This window comes from Limulus polyphemus, unplaced genomic scaffold (genome assembly GCF_000517525.1).
Source record: "Limulus polyphemus unplaced genomic scaffold, Limulus_polyphemus-2.1.2 Scaffold3643, whole genome shotgun sequence".
NCBI classification, from domain to species: domain Eukaryota; kingdom Metazoa; phylum Arthropoda; class Merostomata; order Xiphosura; family Limulidae; genus Limulus; species Limulus polyphemus.
In genome coordinates, this window is record NW_013669253.1 from 20,987 (window position 1) to 42,274 (window position 21,288).

Genomic DNA, 21,288 nt, shown 5'->3' on the forward strand with positions numbered 1-21,288 from the left:
TTACAGTTGAACATTTACATTATGTTCACAAATAAAAGTCCCTAATAGTCGAGCATTTGTATTATATAACCTGTATAAAACAAGCGTGTGTCACGTCACGCTTGATTTCCCTTGGTTTCTCGAAATAAAAGCCCAAATTCATTTATCCAGATAGAATAGTTCAATTACCGTCTGCCCTTTATCATTTGTGTGACGGGGGTGAAAGGGGACCGTGAGGGAGTACCGTGAAACCTTATAAGTTTAGTAAGTGTTGGTATAATAAGCCTAAAGTAAAGACGTAGTGTGTGATCACCTAGCCTGGAGCCAAGTGCATAAAATGTATCATGAATTGTTTTTGTTATTAAGCACAAAGCAACACAATGGGCTATCTGTGCTCTGCCCACTACGGGTATCAAAACCTTGTTTCTAACGTTCTAAATCCGTAAACATACCGCGGTGTCACTGGGAGACATTTATCATGAAGATAAAAATATCGATTCAATTCTAAATTAAATAATTTCTGAATTAAGCTATTTTTTGTTATATCACCAACGTTTTTGATAAAAAAAACTACTTAAACTTCGGAGACTCTAAATTATGAAATCAATAAATATTTTTCCAGTTTTGTTGTCTATACATTTCATTTTATACATTCAGTACATAGACTAACAACAATATTAGATTATAGTTTTGTTGCTAAGCAACATGACATAAAAGACATCATTGGAACGTAGTGTGACCAAAACGCATTGGCTTTTCTATATATTAGAAGTTGTTAATCTAACTGATTGTTGCAAATAATTATTCTATGAATATGCCACGAATTCATATCACAAATGATCTTAATTTTGATTGGCTCACAAAGGAATTTACCACCGTTTGACTACCTCGACTGCACTTTTCTGCCTCTTTATTGGTGAATCTAGATTTCGCAAAATATAATTCAGTTAGTATGAAAGGTGAGGTTAGAGTATACTATACGGTGGGGTGGTAGTACTTGCCCCATCAATTTTGACGAGATATACGCTAGTATTCAAAAATAAATTACAGAGTTGAATGTTGATCTTTTCTTTTGTATTAATAAAGAAATGAAGTATGATAGTTGAACATCTATGTTGTGTTCTTCAGAAAATGACATATATAGTTGATTTTTTTATTGAATTCCTAAAGAAATGAAACATGATAGTTGAACATTTATGTTGTGTTCTTCAGAAAATGACATATATAGTTGATTTTTTTAATGAATTCCTAAAGAAATGAAACATGATAGTTGAACATTTATGTTGTGTTCTTCAGAAAATGACATATATAGTTGATTTTTTTATTGAATTCCTAAAGAAATGAAACATGATAGTTGAACATTTATGTTGTGTTCTTCAGAAAATGACATATATAGTTGATTTTTTTAATGAATTCCTAAAGAAATGAAACATGATAGTTGAACATTTCTGTTGTGTTCATTAAGAAAGGAAACATGATAGTTGAACATATTTCGAAAAGAAATGACAGAAACAGTTGATCAGTTTTAACGTATTCATCAAGAAATGACAGATGATAGTTGAACAGGTTTATTGTTTCCATCAAGAAATAACAGATGTTAGTTGAACAGGTTTATTGTTTTCATTGAGAAATAACAGAAATAGCTGAAAATTCAATGTTCAAAGAAGCTAATTTTTAAACGAGTGTTTTATTACATTAAACTCTTAAAATTATAACAAACTAAATAATGAAGTTAAACCCGCGACTCCAGTAGTCAATTTTATTATTATATAACATACAGTTAATTATTGTTTCACATTTACAATCACATTTCTCATTCTAAAGACAACCCTGTGGTCATACATAATCTGGAATTGTTTCTACTGGATTTTCAGTCAGATTAACTTTTTAAAAACTGCTTCTGACAACAAAATGACATGAATCCCGAACATGCGTTGTCCCTTGGTTTAAAGCTGGCGAAACTCTATCACAACACAGATTACCACTATGTTTCTGTGAATTTTCAAGCACAAAAAAGAAACGGAGATATTCCTGAATATTTGGAATATTACTAAAGGAAATTTAGATGTATAAAAGTTTCTGATTATTCGGAAGAGAGAATTATGATAAACAGAACGACACTGAATAAAACATAAAACCAGAAAAAAAAACGATCAATTACTAGCATGAAAACTCTCCATTTTATTCGATCTTTATTGCGTGTCGAGATGTCTGTATCTTCTGGCACTTGGGAAGGTGTTTCTTGAACATCTGTATAGTTTTCCATGACCAGAAATCTTTCTTCTGCTTCCTTAGCCTCTCTATAGTTTGAAATGCAGAGAAATTGAATCAACCAATCAGGAAGGTTGTTCAGTTGCTCAAAAATCAGTGGATAAGAAACATCCAGTTTTCTGATTGCTAATGCCATGACCGTATGAATGACTGACAAAAGCGCCACCATCAGCGATGCAGCTACAAAATCAACTGGGTGTAAAAAATATAAGAATAATCATTAGTTCAAATGTAACTTAGAAAAAAATAAAACTGAAAATATTAAAGTTAAACCATGGCATAAGAAATGTTACATTACTTACACATTAAATAATTTCAATTTGTAAGCAGCCCACGTTTATATTTTTCGTGCGTCATGCGTGAATTCTATTTTATTTTCTGGTCTTTATTAATGTTCACAATACTTTTTTTTTATTTCTAATTTATAAAAACAACATAAGACTTTTCTGTATTATTAATTGCATCTTATATGTATACTGAAATTCCCTCTTTTAAACCAGTTTCTTATTTATATCAATTGTACCAGGAAACATTTTATTGTTTATTCATCATTTAGTACATATTTATATATTATATCTTTCTTCATGTTAATTCCAATTGATGTATCACAAGGTGATGAAAAAAGATTGACCATGGATTCAATATGGGCTCCCGTTTATTTCTTCATTTAGAATACCCTTTTGATTTTTTTTCTTTGTATACAACTTTTTTTTATGAAAAGAATGTTGTTCCTTTCCTATTTCATTCTTAATAAAAAAAATAATATGCAAACAATTTTGAACACATCACTGTAGTTGCTAAGAAAGATAAGTCAAGCAGCTGTTAAATATAACATAAACTAACACCTTTAACTATCCTACAACACATTAAGCATTAAATCCCAAATTTAGATGAACACAGAAAATACCTAACATAGGACGGCTTGTTGCCGTAGAAGGAAGTATGTGTGCTAACGTTAGAAGAACTCCAAAAGTTGCAGAAACGGCAGTTACAGCAACCGCTGACCTCATTGATGACGTAGGAGGAATCCAAAAGGTCAGTAAGCTGAGAACGAGGCTAAGTAATAGTGGGGTCAGTACACACAGAGCTAGCGCTGGAGTCCGTCGCTTGATGGAGAAAGTTACAACAACAGCATGGTAGCTGGAATCTATACGAAAAGTCTATAATTAGTTGCTTTTTTTATATCATAGGTTATTTGAGTTTTCATAGATCACAAGTGCAAAACCTTTAACCCTTTCCTGACAAGGCATTTTGTATTCTCAGGAACCAGGGGAATTGGGAAATTAAACTTGTGTTATATGAAAAATTATATATTGATTGATTCATTGAAAAAACAACAACAACAAACATCGTTTTTTTGCTTGTTGTTAAGCGCAAAGCTATACAATAGGTTATCTGGGCTCTCCCCACCACGAGTATCAATACGCTGTTTTTAGAGTTATAATATTTCAGACTTACCGCTGAGCCATTTGGGGGTGGGGACGGGAAAAAGGCTGTACAAACCATATCTCATTACATTTAGTGTGCAAAAAACCTAAAGACGCCCACTTGGTTCTTGGGTGGAAAAATTAGTAAGGAAGGGACGAATAAACCACAGTTCAAATGTTAATAATTGTAAATAACACTTTTGCACTTGAATAATTAAAAAAAAAACTTTGTGTTTGATAATCTAATCTCTGAAGTTTGAACCACCCACTTTCAATTATTTTATGTTAATGTTTTTGTTGTTTTTTAGGATAATAGCGTAACAATTAAAGTTTTCTTAACAGATACAGTGGGGGTTATGTTTTATTATTTCATCTTCTTTACCTTGTATTGTGGGTGTTACGCCACATGTCGTACAGCTTCATCTTTCTTACCTGATGCAGCAGGGGTTATATTACACATTACCTCACCATTCTTAACTAACGACGGATGTAACGCCACATATTTCATTACTTCATTGTTCTTACCTGATGCAGCAGGGGTTATATTACACATTACCTCACCTTTCTTAACTAACGACGGATGTAACGCCACATATTTCATTACTTCATTGTTCTTACCTGATGCAGCAGGGGTTGTATTACACATTACCTCACCTTTCTTAACTAACGACGGCTGTAACGCCACATATTTCATTACTTCATTGTTCTTACCTGATGCAGCAGGGGTTATGTTACACATTACCTCACCTTTCTTAACTAACGACGGCTGTAACGCCACATATTTCATTACTTCATTGTTCTTACCTGATGCAGCAGGGGTTATGTTACATATTATTTCATCTTTCTTAACTAACGACGGCTGTAACGCCACATATTTCATTACTTCATTGTTCTTACCTCATACAGTGTCATTAAAATGGTTACTTATACTGTGCGTGTGTGTTTTTAGGGCAAAGACACAATTGGCTATCTCCTGTGTTCACCGCGGGGATTGAGCCCCGAATTTTAACGTTGTCCCACAGAGAAACTTTACTTATATATATCAGTTGTTTTGATTATTTTCAACAGAAAAAGTTTTATTGCGAAATGTAAGTCTAATTAAATAATAAGATACGTATCTTAAAGCACAATCAATACCATTGTAAATCATACCTCATCCACTGCTGACCTTTAGTACAAACAAGACAAATAACTTTATACCTGAGGTTTTTCACTATTCATAACATAATTTTTTTGATATTTTGCTCTTGCAGAGTTTTAACCCTTGAACTAAAAGATGGACACTTAATACGATGCTTAGTTTAATATATATATATATATCTGAGGGTGGAGACTAGAACCTCTGAAATGCACAATCTATTTGATGGCTGTGGGGTTTGATTACCCTGCTCCTTTGAGCCTCGCTCATACTAAGATTGTCATTGTATTCATTTTTCCATTCATGCGTGGCTTAGTAATTATTGAACTCAGACTGCAGTTTGTAGCAATGGACGTATATAGAAGTGACAGCGAAATTTAACTATTCTGTCAGAGAAAAGTGGCCAAAGAGTTAGCGGTCGGTGCTGTTAAGTAGCTGTTTTTTCCTCTAGTTTATCAGTTCAAAATTTGAGACGGTTAAACCCTTATGAAGTAAACAACCAAATTCTTCCTAATTAGATCTTTAGTTCATAATTAACAATAATTCTAAAACAACTTTGACTATAAATATACTTAATCCTTGATTATTATCCTGTAAACAGTATCAATATATTTGCTAGCTCTTCCAACTATATCTACACCAATGGTGTCCTCGCATTGTCGAATGGTCGTGAATTCGCAATGAAACAAATCAAATTCTATTTGCCAACTTGCTTGCTGGAAACATGTGTGTGGTCAGACAAAATTATACCCCCAGTCGCTCAGCGTTAAGTCTTTGGGTACATACAGATAGAAACCGGGCTCGATACTCGTGGTGAGCACAGTACAGATAGCCCATTGTGTAGTTTTGTGCTTTACAACAAACAACAACAGACAAAATTAAAACTTTTAAAGTCTTTGCAGTCTTACTGTAACGGTTTCTTTAAATTAAAAGATACATGTTGAGTTAGATTATACACTTTACAGTTTAAGCACGTAATATATATCCATTAAGACAGCCTAAACAACTTACTTGAGAACATGTAATCTAGATTGCGGTATTCCATCTTTGCTTTCATAAGATGCCAACGATTATTTTCTGTATAGTTTTTTAGAATAATATGGTGTTCCAAATTTGGTAACCAATTAAGAGGCTCAATGCTCAACATATTAGCCTGAAATGTAAGAAAAAGAACACTTTTAGATCTAACGGCTTTTAATATTACTGTGGCATAAATCCAGTATTTTAACTACCATGTAGTCTTGCCTGCAAATCATGTATGAACCTGTGAATCAGTATGAATCCGTAAGTTAATTTCGAATGTTTAAATCCGTATGAACCGATTAATTATGTAGAAAGAAACCACACACACTAAAGGTCTTCGTTGTTAAATGTCCGAAGTTTTAAACTGGAATCTAAAAACGAACAAAAATAAATATATTACTGAAGTTTATTACATCTAAATATTCACAACAATGGATATGTAATGAATTCATTTAAAAACCTTTTCTGATATTTAGAATAGTTATTGGAACCTCACAATAAATAATCTGATATAATTCAATGGATGTTTGGATCCTTTTAGTTAAAAAAAAGTATTTTAACTTTGTTGTAAATATTTTGATCTTGTTTTCATGAAATTACATTTGATTGTAATCTATATCTAAAATTGGATATTCACACACTATCTCAAATATTGCAAACTATTAACACAAAAAAATATTTCTTTTCCCTAAATAACACATAGTAGTATACCTCCACCTATTCATGCTTTGACTGTGACCCTTGACCTCAAGATGTCGGGAACTATATGCGCAAGACATAATTACAAAATGGTGACCGTTAAAGAAAATAACTTCCAATAGGCATCGCCATATTGGCTGATCTCCTGAGGAAGCATTTTTCTGGTGAATGAATCAAGTTCAGTAATGATTTATGATTTTCTACTGTTGGAACGTAATTTTATTAAAATTTATTCAAAGAGTTATATTTTAATTAACCTATCACTTAGTAGGATCTTCTACACGGATTATAATATTGCCATCCAAAATTTACCACAGAGCCTGTTTGCCATGACCTAACCAAATCGAAACAATGAAAAATAGCGTACTTGGACTATATTTTATAGACGAGTTTTTGTACAACCGGTATAAATTTAATTTTTAAATATCAGAAAATATGGCCCATATCTCATTAACCAAAGAGAGCCACCTGAGTGGATTTTAATTACGTTTTGACCCAGATGATAGTGCTTTTCTCTGGTATTGAGATGTTTATAAAAAAAAGTCCTCTCTGACTCATAACTTGATATAAATACGCAGTGAGACTCTCCAATAGAGTCGAACTAGTTTACTTTAAAAACATCATCACTGTGTAAAGGTAAAGTCCTCTTGTTTTGTTTCACGTCAATTCACAACCGGTGTTGTTGTTTTTTTCTGGGTGTTCAGGTATCTTTATGGGGCTCTCATCCGTATCAGGGATGTTGAGTGTAAAGATTGTGAGACTTTTTACAATGCCAGGATATTTAGACCCACACGCTGTTAATCTTTTTTTCTTTTAATTTCTGATGGTTTCTACGATTTTCTTTTACTAATTTTTGTACATTTGTCTTAACCTGTTTTAGTTATTATAAGTTAGTAACGGTGTATATAAACTTAATATATTATTTTATATGAGTTACTAATGAGTTTTTCGTGATTACTTTATTTCATTTACTAAATTCAGACATCATCTGCAGTCGATCCATTCAAGAGTTTTGTTTATACCACACTATTTTTGTTTGCTTCGTGGTGTACTTGAGAATGGGATGATACTGAAGTTGCTGAAACAGTCTTACTCATTTTAAGTGCTCTTCTCTGAAATGTTTTCTAATGCTTGTGAGATTCATTTGTCGAATACTATTGCCTTAGTTTCTCTAAAGCTTTTCTATGAGATGATAGTTGTCAGTTTTTAGCTTGCGTCTGTCTCAGTATTATCAATTAAGGCTTGTAACTACATGGCAATTGGGCACGGTCTTTTTCAAGAGCTGATGAGTCTCAAGAATTAGAATTTTCAAAACAAGTCGTATATTATAAACTAAACATATATATCAGAGACAATTAGGATTCAGACGTAGTCTTTCTTAATTTTCAGCTACTGACCAGAGGAAAGGAAGCCAGACGATAGCACTTGTCTTTATAACGGCTTTTTCTGGCTTTTTGGATAAAGAAACTTGACGAATTGTTACTTTTATTATGCATCTATAATTAGAAGTGCTGATCGTGTTTAGGGGCACCATGTTTCGAACTCACTACCTTGCGATCCGCAACCAAATATGCTAATCCCTAAATGACGCCTAGGCCACATATATCTCCAGTAGGTATTTTCGTATTACATTCCTACTTAGAGTCACCAACGTTAGCAGAGTTATTACTTCGTTTGTATCTGTTATCCCTCATAACTTCTTCATTATCACTAGTATATCTTTATTGGAACTATTTTCACTGGATTGTACCTTTTTAAAGGATGTGCATTTTCTGTCAGAACTGGATTGATTACGACGAGTGTAATTTATAAGTAATTTCAAATGCTTATTCTTACTAAAGCTAAATCAAAGTGACTCCCATCTCTTTCCCTGGTTATTTCTTAATGGTCATAGCACAAAATGTTTTTTTTATTAAATTATTATTAAAAAATTTTGTCGACTTCAAGATATTTCATTTATATATAATAACAGATATTTTGATTACACGTTTAAAAGTATAGGCTATTTACAACCGAATTTGTATCACTAATATTTTCTAACTGTTAGGCTAAAAACAGATCGAATTAAAAAGTGGTTTCTTTTTAGTAATAACTTATAAAAGAGGCCGTTCTCTTTGGTTATCTGTTTTCAGTGATTTTAGTGTAAATTTTCTTTCAAAGAGAAACAAGTGTAAAGTTTTAATGTAAACTTGTATAAAATGATATAAGTTCTAATGATAATGGGACAGATTTTCTTTATTTCTGACTTAAATAACGAGTGTATTTAGATAAGGTTATCCAAAGGACCTAGATATATCCATTTGGATATATCCATATCCAAAGGACCTAGATATATCCATTTGGATATATCCATATCCAAAGGACCTAGATATGAAATGACGAAAAAAAAATGAAATAATATATTTAGTTATTTTCCATTTCATGAAAACGACAAGAAACATTTTGCGGATGTTGTGTTAACTTTTATTAAATGATAAATATAATTTTAAAAAAGAAATATAAGTTAAAGAGTTGTTAACATTATCGTGCATAAACAACATTTAACCTCCTCGAAATTCTCAGTTAACCAATAGATGTTCCCCTATACTGAAACATTTCAAACTATTAAATGCAGATTTATGGGCTATTTTCCTACATCGAAGTAGTTTTTCTATAAAAATAGCATCAAAAATATCTCATCTTGCAGTATGAACAAAATCGTTAAGTTTATTGAAAAGACGTAAATAACAAATATATAAACACGTTAAGAAAAAATATATAACAAAGAAGATAGCATGCACTACATCAATGTAAAGAAGATAAAGAATTTGTCATGATGTGTATAACAATGAAGATTACGTTCATCACTAACATGTAAAGTACATAAGAAATATTTCGTTCATCATAAACACGTTAACAAGTGAAAGAGTTAGTCTTGAAATAGATAACAAAAAGAAAAAATAACCAATACCAGAAACATGTTAAAAAGGTAAAGAATGAGTCTTTTCATGAATATATCAGAAACAAAATGAATGTTGCTCACCTCAAACACGTTAATTAAAAAGTTAAATAATTTTTCTTGTTAAAAAAAAAAAAGAAGAAAGAATACAAGATCACCTACACCACGTTAAGAAGGGGTGGGGGGTGGGGGTTGTCTTGAACTATATAACAAACGATGAAGGAACATAATTTATTTTTCAGTATATAACAACCGATAAAAATGACGTGTATGACAAGAACGTTAAGAATATAACGAATATTTCATGATGCGTATATAAGAAAGATGACGTTCTCCAGAAACACGTTTAAAAAGTATATAATTTGTCTTGAAGTATACAACACACAGAAAAATGACCGTATGCACAAATGCAGTAAAAAGATAATGAATTGGTAGTGACGTACATGACAAAGAAAATGACGTTCATCATCAATATGTTAAGAAGGTAAAGCATTTGTTGTGAGATGTGATCAGATTCAACAAGAAGCGTTGTTACCTCTAGTTCCGAAGAGCCTAAGATAATATCACAATTCTGCTGATCAAACGGGAAGTACCGAAGATCCGGAACGCATACTGAATATATATTTTCAAGGAAGGGGCTGGTTAAAGTTCCGCCAGAGGATAGTAGAATCGGATTATTTGTGCCTGTCTCTTCCATCTTTCCACTGTAAGCGGAGAATCAAGCTTACACCATTACTAATAAATACGCGTGTCAAAGTCTCTTTAATGAGATAATATTTCTCAATGGAGAACGCAGATACATAACATTTTAAAAAATAAAACCAATTTATTTAGAATTATTCTATTTCGGGAAACAAACAAAATAATATCTGAATTGTTTTTGTAAAACACGTGTCTGTCTCAAATAAATCTGAGGTTTGAAACAAATCAACATGGATTATGTTTATTAGTCTACAAAGAAACTGCAAAGTTCTAAAGACCACAAAGTTAGAGTACTTGCCCTTATTAAGATGCAGTTTGTTACAATTCACATCTAGCTATTCTAGCTATTTTAGTGTCTGTGAGTATAAATCCTATTGTTTTTAGTATTATAAAATGTTGTTGTTTTTAATATTTTCAAGGTAAAATGACTTTATGTTTCATTGTTGTCTTAAATCTTCTAAGTTTGTCGAAACCTTTGAGATATGTCTGGAACTACAATCGAATAAAAATCAATATAAGTAAGGACATTTAACTAGTGATTCAGTGCATACTAGTTATTATAGATGTTGATTTTATGGTACATTAATATATAACATTAAGTAATTCTAGTCAGCTTATTACACCAATCTATAGTCATTAATGTATATGTTACTTTTAAATTAGTTTCGTTCTGCATTCTTTCGATCACAACTTCCTAATGATATTTTAAATACCTTACCGATTAAGAACAGAGAATTGTGGTTTCCAAATATTCTCTCTAGGGATACGAATGTACCAAATGCCGTTGGTTTCCTCAGTGTTCCAAAACAAACGTTCATCTTTCCAGAACTATTGAGGAATACAAAGTTATTGTAACTGTTTGAGTCGTGTATAATGTTATATATATACTGAATAAGATATTGTACGCGTGAATTATGATCTAATTCTAAAGCAGGGTGAGGCGAGATTGTTTACAGTTATATATTAATATTAACTTCCAATCAGAGAAAGCTACCTACTTAGATCAAAAATAAATGAAAGTCAACATGGTAATGAGAATGGCTAATTAAATATACTGTTCTTAGGTTCTTATTTATAAAGATTAGAAAACACTTCTTCATCAGTTGGGTACTATCGCTGCTTACAATATTTTCTGCCGCAAACTCAGTAATATCTCATGACGCTAGAAATCGGGGTTCGATACCCGTGATGGGCACAGCACAGATAGATCATTGTATAGCTTAGCGCTTAACATCAAACACTTCGAGATTAGACCAACTTAGGAGATTTAGATTAGTCCTAAATTCACAAACTAAGCTAAAGTTTTATATTTTTTGTTGTTGATCTCGGCAGAAGTTTTGTGAATTTTATTATAGTTTACACTGTTTAGATAACGAATAAGAAAAGTCTATAAGACATTATATTTCTATTTTAATGGATTTCTCTTAGGCTTCAATAATCCATTAGTAACTGAGACTTTTTATTCAGAAATATTTGCAATAATATGTAAGTAATTACCACATATATATTGAATAGAAATAAATAAGAGGGTTCTCGCCGCTAAAAACCGAGTTCCGATACTCGTGGTAAGAACAGCACAGATAGCCCATTGTGTAGCTTTGGGCTTTACAAAAAGCAAATAAACAAATGAAAAAAGATAATCGTAACCGATGTCCACTCCCCAAGAACTAAGGATTGTACTACCTAATAAGCTATTTTTCCTATTATCATTTATTTTAGGATGTTTTTATAATACAACTCATGAAATGAAATATGAAATGCATATGTTCTTTTTGCGTTCTGAATATGATTCTACAGTTTCTTCTGGGAAAATGTTAGCGAATATTTAAATGTTAGTTTAACTTGAACGCATCTTATGCGATATATATGGGCTAAATTACTAGGCTAAATACATCAGTATTCAAGCATATAACCATTTCTGACTCAGAACTATTAATAAGATGGAGGTCAACCAGTAAGTAGCACCTACAGCCCATGCATGCACTTACACTTAAGCGAATAACGGGGTTTACTGTCACTGTCACAATGCGTTTAGCAATAATTCGCGACTCATTCCTTAGACCTTCTTATCTGCGTACCGGTATATTATTACCAGCAAGTTGTCCAGTTGTAGCGAATATGTACAGGTGCTTTATATTACTGTAGCCTATATATATATAGTGCACGGTTAAGTCAACTTGCCTATAGCTGCCAGCGAGTTAGTTCGGTGCTGTGAATATTCCGTTTAGACGAAACAGAACAGATATGAAATTAGAAAAGTGGTAAGTTTCTTTTTTTTTTTTTTACAGTTAATTTACTAGTGAAGTTATGCCAAACGATGAACGTCGGGTACGCTAACATTGGAACAAAAATATAAAACGATTTTGCTATCGTTAAGCGGAGTGAGTTTTCCATTATTCATTTTACCGAATAATTCAAAAGAATTCGCTCAACAATAAAAACCATTGTAACAATATACCATTAGATTTAAATGTAATCGCGTAATTTGTTTCGTTTTTAGAAAATTCGCGCAAAACTATACATAGAGCTTATGTGCACAGCCGTCCATAATTTCAAGCTGATAGACAAGACAGAGAAGGCTACTAGGTAACAGCACCTACCGCCAAATCTTGAGAACACTCTCGTCCTACCAAATAGTGGGATTTAGCAATCACTGTTATAACACAATCTGGCCCAAGAAGTGCGGATCACGTGCTTGCGGCAACAGGAAGCAAACCATGAATCACTGGACTCACAGTACAGGTTCGATAACCACTTTAGTCACGCTTGACCCATTGCAGTTTGTAAGTTATTATAACCTGTACAGCCATGGGGGAAAACATTTTGTACAATAAGTAATAAAAATCTCAAAAATACATTAAATCATTCCTTACAGTTAAATATTCTTGTTTTAAAAGACTTTTATAATAAACTTGTGAAGCCCAGTGAATACCAGCACTATTTTACTAGCAAAATGAGCATCGTATTCTCGGATTCGCCATACTTATCATAAGCTTAATCACAATGTTTCGTATCGTTAAATTATTTATAATTTTATGGATTTGATAGTTTTCGACGGAAAAACACAATTCTATTATTAATTTTATATTTGCAGCCCCCCCCCCCCCAGTGAATCAGTGGAACATCTGAAGACTTATAACGATAAAAACCGCGTTTCAGTATTCGTTGTGGGCACAGCACAGATAGCCCATTATGTAACTTTGTGCTTGACAACAAACAAATTATATTTGCAATTCGTCAAAGACTCCATTAAGGTTTTTACATATAACGTTCCTTTTGAAAAATAGCCTGAATATGTTTATCAAAGGCTGAGATAGAATAGGCTTGAAAATAAGTGTGTATATTAGTTTTGGGATTTCCTTATTTACCTATCTAGTACTCACCATAATTGGTACTGCTACTGTACTAAGAATCCCAGTTTTCTCCTCCTAGACAAAAACAACATAGTATTATCAGTCATAACTTGAATTGACTACTTATTTTATTGTCGAATTTCAACCATATATAGATGAATTTTTTTTATGATAATACTAGCAAGATGAGAAAAGTAAATGAACATATTAATACACATACACTGACTGGCCGGTTCGTAGAATAATCCTTTTATTTGTGTGTGTGCCAAAGTGACTGGTCATTTGATGTGTAATTTGTTTACTTGAACTTTATCAGTGCAGATATGTAATTATATCCAAAAAATGGATAAAAGGAAATAACTTTACAACTTTAAAAGGGGCATTTTAGTTGTTGCACGTGTAGTACGAGTGTCTTCACCAAAGGCAAATTCTTTGAATGCCTTTTCAAAAACATTTATTTTCAGTGTCTATCAAGAATAACAATCGAGATGAAACACGTCTGCAGCCAAACAAATTGTGGCTGAAAACGCTAACTAGACAGAACTATAAAACAGTAGACTGTGTCCCAACTGTTCGATAACTTCATCGTTGCTCAGAGCTTGGCCGTACTGAACGTGAACCAGGTAAAGAACATTATGCAAGCTTTCGGTTTTACTTAAACCGCCCATATGCATTGTTATGAACAGGATAGAAAATATTTTTGAATTGGTGAAGAGGAACAGTCTTGTAGAACTTCCAAGAAGGTTCTAGATGTGCGTGATTTTAATTTCAGAATATTTTAATTGTATGTATATATATATTTATTGTATTTATGTTATTGTGAGATTTTTTTTCTCTCTCTTTTAATGTCTAGTGTTGTATAACTTTGTAGCAGTTTAATCATTAATGAGTAATTATGTGTATAATATCAATAATTATATTATTTATCCTAAGACTACGTTTTCCTATTATTCGGAACAGATATAATGAAGATGTGTTAAAAAATTAGGATTGTTGATAAACTTTATTTAGAATTACATAAACCTAGATTGCGTGTTAATTATTTAAATGAATGTGTACAATACCCTTTGGTTCCAAAGTTTTTAGAGTTTAAATTAACTAACTGCAACTTAAGATCTACTAAATATTATAGGTTTTCACAAAAGAATTGACATACAAATTGAAAGTACATAAACAGTTGCAAAAGAAATTGGTGAATGCTGTAGTAAATTTAAAAGAAGTGGTCTTAAATTTAGATTTTATACATTTGCATAATGGGATCGAATGTTGAAAAAATAAAATTTTGAATAAAATAAGGTTAAAATAAATAAAAAAGATGTATAAATTAAAGCCTGAGAAGTTTAGTGTGTCTACTTTTTTAGAAAACTCTACACAGATTATTTATAATTTTCCACATTATCGGTTAACTCAAATCGAAGAAAAGGTATTATCAAGAGGCTTAAAGTTTTCGATTACTCCTAAAAAATTGGATTGTGTGGAATATTTTTAAAATTTTGAACAATTATTACAGAAATTAAAACGTGTACCAATAGCTGAAGAAAATGATTTACTGATGACATACTTACGGAAAATTAAGGTTTATCGCTTTCAGGATATTATAGTTTTGACCCGAAGAAAATTCAAAAAAAAATATCTAAAGAAGAATTTTTGGTTGTAAAATATCTTAGTTCACTGGATAACTTAGTAATTCTTAAACCGGACAAAGGTAATTGTGTAGTCATTTTGTATAGAAAATATTATGTAGATAAAGCTTCAACTATTTTAAATGATAACATTACATTTAAGAGATTAGAAACACCAACAGAAAAATTTTTACAGAATTGTTTGTTAAAAATTAAAAAGAAGGGTTAATATCGGAAGTTATCTATAACAAAATTAGACCTAAAATACGTAAATTAAATTGTTCTATTAGACCAATTGTGTCACTTATATAACCTTCAGTTATAGATTAGCGGATTTTTTAGTGGGTTTCTTTGAATCTTATGTAACTAATAAATTTAGTCAATTTACGGTAAAAATTGTTATGAGCTTTCCAAAGAGGTGTCTAAATTAGTTTTTGACGAACCTGTCTATATTACTAGTCTAGACATTGAGTCTTTATATACAAACTTGCCGTTAAATCAAGTAAATCAAACTTCTGATGCTGTTAGGGGTATAACTAAGCCTGTTTATATTAAACTATTAGAATTTGTCACCCAAAACTCCAATTTGTTTATGGTTGTCATTATGAACAACTTGGTGAGGTGTCTATGGGTTCAAGAATTGCACCAGGTTTAGCAATTTTATTTTTAAGTCATCGTGAAAAAAGGTTGTTAGAAAACTGACCCAAACGGTTTAAAACTTTATACTATAGAAGATATGTTGATAATACATCTGTAGTTTTTAAGAATAAATTTGATATTCAGGAATTCCTAAGTTACTTGAACAGTTAACACAATAATATTAAATTTACAATAGAAGAACAAAGTGTTAATTCTTTTCCTTTTTTAGATAACAGAATACCTGGAGTATCAACTGATTTTAAAATGAAATGTATTTATTGTTAGTTTGAACATAGTAATGTTTACTTTTCCAGATTATACAGTATGTATCGATTTACTCTTATATTATCGCTAAAACTTACAGATTGAAGCTTTGTTGGAGTTGAAATACCTGATGAAGGAAGTTTAGAAGCAAAATCCCTCCAGAAAAAGGAAGTTTCTACTCCTAGGAATGTTATAAGATCTGAAATCTTTTTTACTTAATATTTAACATTTCAGATAAGCAAATAAGTAATTAAATTCTAATGACTCTATATGAGATATCCATAGTCAATAAATGAAAATATTGTATCACCAATTTTAATAATATGGTCACTCTATCAACTTGGCTAATCAACAATATAAGGGGGAAGAAGAGGGGACATATACATGGACATTTTTGTTAGGTGTTTGTTGGAAAGCTAACAATTATAGCGAATATGACCAATTTGTTTTTAATTCATTAAAAGGTGCCTGATTTCGAATATGACGAATTTGTTTTTAATTTTCATTAAAAGGTGCTTGATTTCGAATATGACCAATTTGTTTTTAATTTTCATTAAAAGGTGCTTGATTTCGAATATGACCATTTTGTTTTTAATTCATTAAAAGGCGCTTGATTTTGGAGAAGTTGATCCACTATCTCCAAAACGTTGGAAGTTGCTGATCTATTTTTTAATCTCACATATATCTGATTATACCTTTTGATACGGAATTTTCTCGCCCACATTAGCTTTGCGACTTATATTGTTTTTTGAATAATGGTATTATGTTCAAAATATTCGTCCTATTAGCTTTATCTCGTCTAATTAGCGTGTCATTTTTATAATTCAGTTCGGATGTTTATCACAAATAACTTTTTTTTAACTGTCACTTGTTTGTTCACTCTCTGATTAATATCTATGGAAGTGCTCAGTATAACATGTAATGTCATGGTTGATATTTGTCGAGATCTATACCACAAATTATTTTGATTATGACTTATGATGTCTAGTTATCAGGTATTAAACATATAAGTATTTCATGATATTCCTTACAAAATAACGAACAAAAAGTAATCCCTCCATGACCTTATTTCCATTCAGTGTGAACATTTTTGTTTATAATCTGATTATAATTCTTAATATTAATATTTGCTAACCAGGTCTAAAATGAACAACAGCACAAATAAGAACGATATTTTCTGTGTGGTATTGTACGTCCCTGGTGGTGCAATGTTTTTGTCTAACTTCTTGAGAATCTGGTTTATTAGCTCGGTTTCAGTAATTTGGTTTTCTTCCTCTGTTCTTTCTGTAATAGATAATTATGTTTGTAATAGGCATAAGAGTAGAATGAAAATAAAACGTAAAACTTAAATAAAATAAGTATTTCAAAAATACAATTTTCTAAGTAACTCTGTAAACATGCTTTAATAAACTTATAAAAGGTGAAACGTTAAACATTTAGAGTAAATGGGAAAATAAGAAAATAACACGTGATTAAAAACAATTTCTTGAAAACAAATTTAGCGGTAAACCTTAGTTATATTAACTTAGAAGTTTGTTTTTGAATACCCGTGAAATTAATCAAAGGATAAAACAGTTTAATGAATTGTTAAAGAGCACCGAATGGTTGGAGATTGAGACTTGTAAACTTGTAAAGATTAGAACAGTACGCATAGTAGAGTTGTAAACTTTAGTCAGACTAGAGTTGTAAACTGTAGTTAGTTGAGAGTTGTAAACATTAGTCAGACTAGAGTTGTAAACTTTAGTCAGACTAGAGTTGTAAACTGTAGTTAGTTGAGAGTTGTAAACATTAGTCAGACTAGAGTTGTAAACTTTAGTCAGACTAGAGTTGTATGCAGACTAGAACTTTAAATAGTATGTAGCTGTATAAAACTAACACTATCAATGGCTGGTAGTCATTTCAAAAATAAAAGTGCGCTAAAACAGACTAACAGCGCCTCCGATTGGCTCAGCAGTAATTCTGAAGGCTTATAATCTAAAAACCGGGTTTCTGTAACCGTGGTTGGCACAACACAGATAGCCCATTGGGTAGCTTATGATTTAACAACAAACAAGCGAACAAAAAATGACATCAGTCCATTTTGTATAGAGGGCTGAATGCATTATATTACAACAAATTTGAATATGTAAATCAGCAAGTCACATAACATCCACAGCCTTTGTAACAATGTAGTGGAATGGAATGTATCAGAACTGCATTTTGATATTGCTTGACGTTACATAAGTATTATTACACCACCGAAAATTTATCGCTTTTCGGAAGGGTATGTAACAACTCTTTCGGTCGCAAAATATTCATACACTCAAATAATAAACATTTATTCAGATTGGGGATTGCTAAGTATCCCTTGCAGTTAATGGCATCGGAAAACGTAGGAAGGTGAATTTTGGGCATCATAACCATTCAGAAAGAGACCTGCAACATGCCATACCTCAGCCATGGTAAACAAAAAGTGACAGGAACATAGTTCGTAGACAACAGTGCGCAACATAATCAAGAAGGATCTCCATCTGGAGAAGTGACACAAGTTACGTGCACAGAAGGTGCTTCCAGGACATATCCGTTCAATAGTTGCATACTTCAAGATGCTGAAGAATGAAATAGCTATGTATTTCTGTCTGATCGGACTGTTGAAACGGGAACTGGAATACTGTCATCCTAGTACACTAGACAGAATATGGAAGGCATGCAGGGACAATGATGGGTTTTGACCATGACAACCTTACGATGAAGCCTTTTGCAAATGAAATTACGCTGTAGGGTTATTGTTAAAATACACAGCCTTCAGACAGAACATAACCGGACGTGGTGATATGGACTATAACGACATTGTGAGGCTCCAAAATCGTTATAATTTAAAGTGCTTAACATCTGTATAAGGCTGAGGCCAACAAGCGCTGGAAGCCTGTATAAGGTTTACTAGAGGTAAGAATCGATTTTGTAAAAGGCTAAAGCTAATAACAATTGGTAGTTTATTATATATTATGTTCAAGCTAACAAAGGTTTAGAGTTTTTTTCTGTATGAAACTAAGACTAGCAAGAGCTGGGAGTCAGTATTGTGTAAGATACTGAGAAGGGTTGAAATTCTTTGCTGTATAAAGCCGATAAGGTATAAGAATGAAATATAAGCAATTGAAGACTGGTGTTTAAATATCCAGAGTTTGATTCAATATTAGGTTAATACTGATAAAGATTAGGAATAGATTCACTATAAGAATGAGGCTAACAATGGTTGCGAGTTGATAATGCATAAGAATAGTAGTAAAAAAACTAGGGTGAACTTTGTATATTGTTGATGCTACCAGGGGCTAGAAATAAATTGTATATAAGATTCATATTAACAAGGACACTGAGCCGATTCTATTTACGGCTAAGACTAACAACAGCTGAGAATCGATTCGGTACAATACTCTAATATGAACTGAAGTTCAATGATGTACAAGGCTGATTATCTATGTTTTAGAAATGTAATACGTTTGAAACTGATGCTTAAAAGGGTTGGAGACTGACGTTGTATATGATTAATTCTGATAAGGGCTGACGTCAGTGATATACAAAACTGACAGTAACAACGACTAAGTTTCGTGTTGTATAAGTCTGATGCCTACAAGGGATTGGACTGATATTAAAAAGGGTTTAAGATTGATTCCACATAACTATGAAGCTAATAATTGCTAGGATCAGCACTGTATAAAACAAGGACTGAAATTTGATTTTATCTAAACCTGACGCAAAAAATAGCTTAGATTCGAATCTATACATGACTCAGGCTAACAAGGGAAGGGATCTATTCTACATAAAACTCAGGCAAATAAAAATGGAGTTTCCTCAAGATTGAGTGTACTCGTTATGTTACTATTTCTTTCTGTAAAATCAGAAAAAATTATCCTATATATCTTTGAATTGTTTGTTATTTCTATAATAATTCTTATATATAAAAACAACATAAGTTTTGACAAGGATGTTTGGGCATTAAAGCAGATAGAACACTGCAATATTAATATAAAGCTTTACTATAGCAACAATAACAATATCATATCGTCAAAAAATAACATAAAGGAAAAATATTATTAGTACTAAGTTTTAAATTAGAGCAACAAGAACAATACAAAATCAATTTAATGTTTTGATTAGTACAAGAGAATAATACAAGAATAATACAATATCTTTGGCTAGAACAATTCAAACAGTACATTATTAATATAAAATGCTGACTAACACATGAAGATCAATACAATAATATGATAATACGAGAGATAATATGATGTTAATGTCATTTTTTTTACTTAAAGGAACAACAACACTACTAGATGAATATAATATTCTGAATAATAATAAAAAAATTCAATACTAAGTGTTTGATTAGTTTGACAAGATAACACGAAGATATATATAATACCACGAACGAGAAGAATGATAAAATGAGTCTACCAATTGGAAGTAAATAAATGATATTTCTGGAAAATATATTTAGCCTCTAAGCAAACCTTATTGTAAGACTTGGAAAACGCATTATTCAAAAAACATAAGTAATAATTATTACTATAGGAAAAACAAACCTGTAAAACAAAGAGTGTAGAAACCAAGAGAGAAGATGAAAACGAATAACACGATAGGTCCGTTTTTAGACATTCCAGTATATTTTATCAAACACTGTAAAATCTAAGTCAGTGTCAATTAATGAGATTGATTTTATCTTCTTCTTTTTTTCCTCAAATTTCGTCGTCTATGGATTATCATCAAAACTTTTACCAATATTTCAAAATCTCTTTCTTCAAACTTTCAAATTTTCAAGTTTTTAGCGGGTTATATATAGCATAAGATATATAAATAATCAGAACCGGAATACTTATATCACTAAGCACGAAACGATCCTCCTGTTAGCAATACAGAAAAACACTATAGTAGGTGAGTACATTCTAGAAGAAACATCCTTTCCGTCGACTCTTGATTACCAGCTTAGACTGACCTTTTATGAACTACTGGTGGGTGGATGTTTTCTGGAACAAGAGGACTGCTGGTACTGAGGGTTAAATTTCAAAAACCACCTCCTCTAACAAAACCCGCTAATACATTAACCTTGTTTTATTATCTGCAGTCAATATAATTAACATTACGGTAGCGAAAACTAACTCTCAAATTATTAGGAAGAAATAAATCAGTCTCAAGTAATATATTTTGTTGTTGTTGATGAAATTAAACAAATTTAAAAAAATCTTTCTCAGAAATACTG

General features: G+C 31.7%; 1 protein-coding gene across 2 annotated transcripts; it reads right to left on the bottom strand.

Moving 5' to 3' along the window:
• Nucleotides 1-1,565: 1,565 nt before the first annotated feature.
• LOC111088377 (neuronal acetylcholine receptor subunit alpha-2-like) lies at nucleotides 1,566-20,962 on the bottom strand. Of its 2 annotated transcripts, none has more exons than XM_022398310.1 (8): nucleotides 20,615-20,962; nucleotides 17,191-17,339; nucleotides 13,561-13,605; nucleotides 10,896-11,005; nucleotides 10,011-10,179; nucleotides 5,827-5,968; nucleotides 3,158-3,397; nucleotides 1,566-2,442 (listed from the first exon to the last, which is right to left on the bottom strand). In XM_022398310.1, the coding sequence occupies exons 1-8, from the start codon at nucleotides 20,685-20,687 to the stop codon at nucleotides 2,063-2,065; spliced, it is 1,308 nt and encodes a 435-aa protein (XP_022254018.1). In that variant the 5' UTR covers nucleotides 20,688-20,962; the 3' UTR covers nucleotides 1,566-2,062. The 2 variants fall into 2 exon arrangements, with proteins under 2 accessions (XP_022254018.1, XP_022254019.1); XM_022398311.1 differs by having other exon boundaries at nucleotides 2,389-2,442; nucleotides 3,163-3,397.
• Nucleotides 20,963-21,288: the final 326 nt, after the last annotated feature.